The 9,210-nt window shown below is 37.4% G+C and overlaps 1 protein-coding gene across 1 annotated transcript; it reads left to right on the forward strand.

Moving 5' to 3' along the window:
• The first annotated feature begins 1,178 nt into the window (after positions 1-1,178).
• LOC138634470 (exocyst complex component 3) lies at positions 1,179-6,777 on the forward strand. The gene is made up of 11 exons (XM_069721424.1): positions 1,179-1,290; positions 2,426-2,903; positions 3,801-3,885; positions 3,997-4,101; positions 4,211-4,311; positions 4,409-4,510; positions 4,721-4,847; positions 4,965-5,069; positions 5,235-5,390; positions 5,495-5,616; positions 6,200-6,777. Exons 1-11 carry the CDS (start codon positions 1,179-1,181, stop codon positions 6,330-6,332), a joined length of 1,626 nt encoding a protein of 541 aa, XP_069577525.1. The 3' UTR covers positions 6,333-6,777.
• Positions 6,778-9,210: the final 2,433 nt, after the last annotated feature.

The following is a 9,210-nucleotide window of genomic DNA, read 5'->3' on the forward strand; positions in this document are numbered from 1 at the left end:
TTTTGCATTTTAGGATGTTGCTCTTATGTCATATTTTAGAGCAGTAGTAATTGTAGGTTGCAGTTTATTTTTATTGATCTGGAATTCCCTGTTACTTGATGTTTCTAGGAGTGTCTCTCCTGGAAAGCTTTTTGTTCTCGAGAAGGAATTTTATCACAACGTTCTCAGCGTCAGACAAACCCAGAGATCTGTAACTTATGCAATAAATAAATCAATATTATATATGTTGAAGAAAATGAGCAACATGATTGATCACTGTGTTTTAATCTCAAATCTACAGTTGTACAATGTAAACACAGTAAATATCTGCTTATAATAGTTCAAATAAATCAGATGCTTACACATTTAAAACTACTTTGCATCTATTTAAATATTCAAAATATTTTGAAGAGTAATGTATGACAGTTTTCCATTTTCCTTTTCACTCATGACTCCACACAATGACATACCTATTTGGCAGATGTTAATACACAGATCCCTGCAGGAAGAGAGAATGACTCACTCACTTATTGTTGCCTCCTTTCAAGTTACCAACAAAAGAAGAATTTATTTTACTCTACAAAAACAGAAAATTATGCTTTCAAGCTATGGTTCTTTGTGGATTACCTGCATGAATACCTTTTGCATTACAATAAATAAACTCTGCCATAAAATTTTAATTACATGTTTATCCCTTGTTATAATCCGGTGTGCACAATAGCTAAATTTCCTTTTAAATCTCAGCACAGAGTTTAGTTACTAGCTGCTCTGGAGCTCATAAATTCAGGAAAAAAAACATCCTTTCGGCAAAAGTGATGATGAAAAATATAATAATATAATAATAAACATCTATATTTCTCTGAACCTTTATTAAAGTGGTGACATTGTGATGAAACTGACTTTTCAGTTCAGGGTCAGGGGTTACATTCGATTGCAATTGTAAACATCATCATTAACAGCAGAAGTATGGTAGCTGTAGTATTAATATTGGTTATTATTGTGACTCTTCAGCATGATGAAACAACTTTCACTTTCCTGGTCGGAAAAGACTACAGTGTAAAACGAAAGCTGGCACAGTTGATACAGTGGTGATGTGATGGGAAAATCCCTTTTAACTGCCTCTATAAAGGACGGCAGTGCTTCAGTCTCACACAATAATTTGACATGCAGAAACGTGGATCACTACAAAGTAACACAACATGAAGATGAACATGAAGAAGATTTTTCCATTCAGAGGATGGACGAAACTTCGGAAGAGTAAAAGCAGGAAACCTTTAATAGAGCAGAACAACAACGAAGACATACAAGCTGGTAGGAGTCTAATGTTATTATTAGAATGTGCTGAGTCTGCATGTTTATATCCGCACTAGTGCAGTTGCTTTTAATCTGGACGAGCTGAATCATTCACTGTCTGGTTTAATTGTTATGGTGCTACAGCTTGAAAGGACTCAAAGTCAGTTAAATATGTAAAACACTACCAGTAAACAATGTAAAAAACTCTGAAAACAGTTATAAATAGGCATTTTTTTTGGACAAAATAACTAAAGAAAGAGCACAAAAACTTGAAAATAATTATACCTTTTGACTCTCGTCTGTTTCACTTCTCTGAGTGTGCTGAAGTGTGTTTTAATGAGACAATTCATACACTGTATATGCTAGGTTTTCTATTATAACACGAAGGGGCAGCACCCAGGTTTTGGTTCACAGCACTGAAGCCTCTACAGCTTCACTGTGAGCTTTGATCTACCAAAGTTTAGTGATTTTAAAAAAAAAATTTAATGGCAGACAGCTTATGTCATGATAATCATACAAAATTATATGAAAATGCAGTTTAGTCACATAACTGCCGTAAACCCCCCACCACGCACCTAAAATCCTCCAGAAACGTGCGGGGAAACAAGTAACAATATGTATAAAAATCTGGTGAAGATTGATTGATATTGATGAGGTCAAAACTAAATGCTGATGTAACATATGGAAATCAGGGCAGATCAGATTGAGGCACGGCCTCTGGTGTTAATTTCAAGCATGCCGATTCGAGTAAACAAATATGTAGCACGAAGGGTGTGTCGAGCTGCACAACACACAGACAGACACACACACACTCTATTGTTGTTCTTATGACGTGAAATGTTCCGCCTCGTGTGTCATTAATTTGTTCGTGTTAACTCGCTGTTGGCTCTGGTTTTTATTTCCTCCTGCGCAGTATACAAACTGGTCTTCAGCTTTGATGTGACTGAGTGAGATACTTTAATTTGTTGCCAAGAAGTTCAATCAACCCATAAACCCCAGAATCTCGTGTCGTGGTTAGACTAAACGTGGACAAGACCAATTCAAAAACTAAATATATCTCTATTGGGTTTATCAAAACAGGAAAGGATTGAGTGTTTGCGGAGCTGTGATGCGTGTGTGTAAAACCAGATTATTTCATTGGCCTCTTTCACAGGATACAACCATGCAGTTGACAGGTACGACAACCCTTTGGCTCAGAACAACATCAACATTGAACAGGAGCAGCGCTTGCAGAGAGAGAAAAACATCACCTTTCAGGAAATCGCTGAACTTCTTGGGGTGTCCCCCGAGACCACCAGCGACCCCCCTGAGGTCGGATCTTGCTGCTCAGAGCAGCAGACCGTGAATCAATGCACCGTTCACCTCATGCAATCATCTGCATCCCAGAAACTCCCGAAGCCTCCTGCAGGTCCGAACCAGAGCCTCCAGCAGCATCTGGCAAATGTGCACGACACCGTGATCAACGAGCTGTTGAGGCTCGGCCCCCTGCTGGAGTCCAAGGAGTTGATGGGATGCCTGATTGAATGCTACCACCGTCAGACGTTTCATCACCTGCAGCTTCTGCTCCAGGATATCAGATCCTCCAGGGATTCCTTCATGCTGATGAACTGGGTCCTACACACATATCTGAGGTATCTGCCAGCCTACTTGCATGTTCACCTACAGTATCTTCCACTTTCATTCAATCTGTTTTGTGCAGCCTTCAAAGTTTAGCTCAAAGCAATGGTTTAGGGAAATATGCTCAAGGCTCAGGTTATGTTCGAACTAGTTCATTCGATGTTTCTGAAGACAGAAAAGCAGCTAAAAATAGTTATGTCACGAAGACAAATGATTGTATATTTCTGACATTGGTCCCCCCTAATCGGTGATCGGAAAGGGGTCAGGTGAAGGGGCTTTCAGAGGTTTTAAATCATCCCATAAAACGTTCTGCACCCATGCATATGGATGCCTTTTTATTAGAATGAAAAAAATAAAATAAAACAAACTCTTCTAGTGGTGTTTAAGGATTACATGAGATCAAAAAAAATAAAACCATGTACTGTAACCTTGTAATGTTTTAACTATTTTCAGGGACAGATTTGAATGCAGAAAATGTACATCTAAGAATGTTGAAGTTTGCTAAGATTAACATCAAAGTGGTAAAGTAGAATAATAATGTTTTAATTTTTTTTTTATTTTAAAAGCATTTATTTACATGGGTGAAATTTGTTGTCTTTAATCTGTTTTTCCCACCAATATTTCTCATTTATTCTTTGCATTTTATTATGGCTTTGAGACAAAAAGTTACTAGAAATGTGTCTGATTACAAACTTTTATTTTTAAAGAGTTTACCGGAAGTGTGAGTGTATTAGAATATGTATGTCTTTACACTAGGTCGTTATTAACGTTGTTTTTATAATCTTTTTCCCCCTTTGACTTCCTCCTTTATCTCCTTCTAGCTAATATTTTTGACATGTAGAGTTTTAGACAGAGAAGTCAAATCGTGACTGTACCCAGTTCTAATGTTGGTATTTGTGGTACTTTCCCAGTGAGGAGCTTCTTGGTCATCCTGACCACCTACTGTTCCGTGAATGGGAAGCAAATGCCAAGAACAAAGTGCTTGAAAATGTTCAGGTAAGAATAAAAACTCATACACTGCGATAAATGCATGCAAGGGAGAGGGCGAGGTCGGAATAAGGGATGTGATGCTTATTAGTTTGCCTTGTCTGGGTGTTTCTCACACAGAAAGAGATCAAAGGGTCCCTGGACAAAATCCTGCAGATTGAAGGAAGACAAGACTGCTGTGACAGCGAGGAAACTTATATTGGACTTTACGTGGACATAATTCAGGTAAGAAGAGCGTCTGACAGAATCAATCTGCGTAACTTGTATGCATGCTTGTGTGCAAACATTTGCATATTGAACACTTTTTTTTTTTTTTTTTTTGCCCCTCTTGAAGTGCATTAATGCCATGCCCAATGAAGCGCAGAAAATCAGCCCAGAACTGTATGATGGAGTGCGGGAGGTCTGTTTTGAGGAGCTGCAGATGTTTGTGGGGAAGTGAGTGGCTTTATTTAGTTCATCAGCCTTACATGAACATGAATATTCATCACTAATCAGACTGTTGTTTTGACCACATATTCTCTCTGCTCTGCAGGTACATGGCGGAGCAGGATGGGCTTCTTGGAAAAAAAGCAAAACTGAACAAACCAGAAACTATATACTTCCTCAAGACTTTGAAAACCTGCAAAGAACTCAGGTGAGTGTTTGTTTCTCTTTTCCAGATCTTCATTCAATGTAATTTAAACTTCTTTGTTTTTGCTAACATAATAAAAGCACTCCACTGAAAAGGTCTGTGCAATATAGAAATGGAAGTAAGGGCCTCTAACTCAGAGTTTAAATACAGTAAGAGAAGCAATGGTAAATGACGATGCATGTTTTAAACATTGCTTATGTTCTCTGCTATCAGGAAGAACATCCAGACTAAAGGTGAAGGCGTCAGAACTTCCCTTCTTGAGGAAACTGTGGCAACACTTGGAAAAATTGAGACTTTTACTTTGAAACTCCTCATGAAAATTGTAGCTGACATCACAGAGGTATCAGTCTAAACTTAACCAGAAATATACAGTTTGCTGGAATTTCAAAATGCCCCAGTATAAGCATGCATTCCTCAGTTAAAAAAAATTAATGATATCACCTTTTCTGTTCCGCAGCATCACCTTAAAAAATACTTTAAATCAGATGACAGGCAGCTCAGCTTGTTGGCTGCTTTAGAGGAGTATTTCCCCAAACTGGATTATGTTTTGGATGAGCAAAAGGTAAGAAGACAATTCTCCCACTGCCAAGTATATTAAATGTAATCTGTGAATAACAAAATACATATTCCCCAGTATATATATATATACATATACACACATGTATACCAGAAATCATTCTATATATTTGTGTCCAAACACTTTCTGTTGCTGTTTTTTGCATCTCAGGTTGTGATGGACGAGGCGTATAAGATCATCGCTCACACTTACCTCGAACATCTTCTCAAAAGCAGCCAGCACAAACTGAGGCGGTTCTGGAGTCCAGATGTTGGGCAAAGAGTCGGTGAAGATGCACATCAGCTTCACAGCACCATGTCGGACCTGGTGAGATCAACACTTCGGTCGCAATTGCTGCAGACAGTCGGTCTGATGTGAATGTGAACGATCTTAACGTACATCCCTGACCTGTATGTGTGGTGTTGCTTCAGGCTCCTGGAGTCCAGCAGTGGAACCAGATACTGCTGATGATCCCAGATGTGCTTGAGTGCAAATCCATTGACCCGCTGAAGCTCATAGTGGCGGAAAAACAGCAGGAGTCTGTGGGACAGAGGTAATTATCTGTTACAGGACACATCGACGCAGTTAAGGGGATTCTCTGTATTTGTATTATTTTCTAAAAGTATAGAACAAAACTTGAAACATCAAAACCACAGCTCAAATGTATTTTATTTTTCCAGTATTCAACTGTTTGTCTTATTATTGGCCTATCAATCATCTGTGAAGCACTTTGAACTGCACCAAAATGCACAAAAAGTGGTATAGAAATAACGTTTGATTGATTGATTGACCAAAATCAGTATGTAACAAACCAAATTTCCCAAACATCACTTCCCACTTTAGACACCATCAATTTCTACCTGCGTCAAGCTAACGTTAGCATTATGTCAGATGTGAAGCTCAGGCAGATTTTATTTCTTGCATATCTAAATGATTAACAGCTAATTGCTGCAGGTGTTCCTCAGACACCTTGATTTGAAAAGCTTTACATCTGCGGTCTCTGAACTGAACTGTCCGTTTCTCCTCAGCTCTGTATTGACTTCTTTATTTGTCATTGTTTGGATTTTCCTCAAAGCTGACAACATCTAGTAGTCGTTATAGGAACTGCATGACACTCACCTGCTGGTGTTTTTCAGCATGGACCTGAAGCGCCTGCTGCGATGGAACGGTCTTTCTGAAAGGGAGGTGCGAGAGGTGCTGGAGGCCCTTCCCGGCAGTGAACCCACATACAGTTCTGGATCCTGGTTCTCTTGTCTCATCTGCTGCTGAAGGCCGAGCTGCTCGACTGCAGAGAGATCGTTCAACACATTACAGAGATTTTCAAGGGCTTTTCTGATCAAATCCTGTGAAGACTCACTCCGTTAAATGATTTCTAAAATATTTATATTAGACACTAAACAAATTTTTATCTGTGTACAAGAGGCTGCATGCGGTGGCCTGAATATTGCAGATTTCCTTTAAATTGCTGGTGTCATTTCAGGAAAGAAACGTGAATTTTGTGTTATTCTTTTATGTAGGTTTGATTGTTTACCATGAAGGCAATGGTTGTTGTTATTTTTTGTCACCACAGAAGAAACCTAAAAACTAACAAAATCATCTTTGGTTTCATTGGTTGTTTACATTTGTGCATATGATGAAATATTCAGCTGGAGCTTGGCTGAGGGAGATTTACAAGATGGTATGAAATGTTTACTCGTAACCTTTGTGCAGAAGACTATATAAATGATATTTATTCTGAGTAAGAGATACATTTTAAAATAAAAACAATTTAAACTGATTGAATTAAAAGGGAAATGTTAAGATTCTCTTGTTCCCAACTGTTTAAATATTATTTTACTTTTACTTGAAATATTATTTGAAGTATTATTTATATGAATGTAGAAATCGTGTACATACATTTCCAGTATTTACGAGCCTGCAGCTGTCTGACGAGCACTTATGAATTATACTTGAAGTACAGATTCTGTCCAAACTTGACTCTTCTACTTCATCCTGAGAACTTATTTATTTATTAATATTATAGATAATAAAATCAGGTTGAAGATATGCTAGAATTTAAATTTTTAAATGATGCATTCCCATGAAACCAATTTCTGAGCTGTATTTTTTTGGTTTAAAGGTTTAGTTTTTCTACTCTGCTTCTTTGTTAATGTTATATTTTGTACTTTTATATATATATATATATATATATATATATATATATATTTTTTTTTTCTTGCTACCAATGGTGACAGGGGTAAAAAAAAAAAAAAAAAAAAAAATCACTTTTATGTCTGCAATGAAATCAATAAACTCGATTATAATTCACCACAACATATGTTTTTGACTATTTTTATTGTACCACCAGTAAAAAAACACTAGATGGAGACTAACATCAGTTTACTACGGTAACTTACGTCATGGTTTTAGTCCAGAGAGAAATCTGCGGTGTCTCACGATGTTTAAAAGAAGAGGAAGGAACATTTTTGCAAACTTTTTCATCTTCATGCCTCAAAAAAGTGCAGGAGGCTCACAGGAAGGCAGGTCCAGGTACACGACGACAGGTAGACGCAGGTACACGTCACAATGGCTGTAAGCAACACTTAACTGACAGGTGGAAATGGGCCAATAGATATCAATGCCGAGCTGATTGGATAATGAGAACAGCTGGGTAAGTGGGAGGTCAGGTGACTCAGAAAGGAGAAAGTTTATGGGGGCAATGAATGCAACAGTTTATGTTGGGGAAGTATTACTTGTTTACTTGACAATTAATCAAGCATTAATATAAAATCAAATTGACTATCTTTTACGGGACTGCAAAAAGTTATTATTTTCATTAATAATCATTAATCAGCTGATAATGTAATAAAATCATGATTTGACCGATAGTTTGATTTGTAAAGATAAAACTTAAAAAAAAAAAAATGCACATCATAATTACCCAAAGTAAAACTTTCATAATGTTTCTTTAACATTATTTAAAAAATAATGAATTATAGCAGTAAAATAATTAAAAGGAGAAGCAGCAAATCCCTACAACTGAAAAGCTTCTTTGCATGAAAAAAGGTTTTTGTCAGTATATTAATTGACAGTTTCAGCTCTAATTGTAAATATCATTGGTTAGTCTTATTAAATGATAGAGCATTGTATTTTATAAGATATTTGCAGGCTTTGTATGTTAAATCTGAATTTGTAAAGTTACCAATGTAATTTGTGTAATTAAAGTAAATGTACTTTCCACCATTGATGGTTAAAAACTGATAATGACACTAAAAAAATATTTTAATGAATAGGCTGTGATCCTGGTCTACATGGTCTAAATGCAAAATCTTAGGGTCAATTCCTCTAAGCGGGAAAACACTGTGGGAGTTTCCAGTTCATTCTGGAGATTCCAGATTATTAGCTTTAATAAGTTTTGTCAGCCAAAACCTTCTCTCTCTCTCCCGGTGGGAAATTGTGGCCTCCACCTTCCAGAGCACATCCTCCCTTTTTACACTTTCAGGAAAATAGCTCCATGCTGGCAGTACTTTGTAGCGACTTCTTGAACAGACTCACATCCTTCCCCTGCTGAGCTGTAACTCTGAAATAATAAACTGGAAACACCTCAGCTCACTCAACGCAGTCTCGGTTCTCCCACAACAGGATTAATGACTTCCCTGAATTGTTCACATTTGGCTGCTTGTGACTAAAACACAATAAAGCGGATTTAGAGGTCTCTGAAGCAGAGCATTTATTATAATACTCCTCTGATGAGGTGTCCATCTGTCACTTTTGACTTCCTTGTGGGGAATTTCATCAACTGTGATATTGTTATATATTTTTGGCCTCGCCAACAGTGGGACTTACGGGGCAGCACTGCTGGTTTTCTGGTTGCTCCATCGCTTTGATTCAAGATAAAATCTCAAAACCTGTTGGATGGATGTTGACGGCAGTCCAGAGGATGAATCTTAGTGACCGCGCTGACTTTTTATACCGTGCACTTCCGTGCACTTAATGTTCATGTTTTTAGTCCTTGAACTCATCAAAGCTGCAGAAAATCTGCATCTACTTAAGGTCTTGTTGTTGTTTTTTTAATCTAATAACAACAAAAGCTCATTTAAATGTACAGATCTGTAGAAAAAGTGGAAAATGTGGTTTGACATCTGTAAGAAAATGTTTATCAAATCAG

The sequence above is a fragment of the Brachyistius frenatus genome, unplaced genomic scaffold, assembly GCF_029030835.1.
Source record: "Brachyistius frenatus isolate BFR_SWC_R1_liver_20210118 unplaced genomic scaffold, ASM2903083v1 Contig_263, whole genome shotgun sequence".
Classification (NCBI taxonomy): domain Eukaryota; kingdom Metazoa; phylum Chordata; class Actinopteri; family Embiotocidae; genus Brachyistius; species Brachyistius frenatus.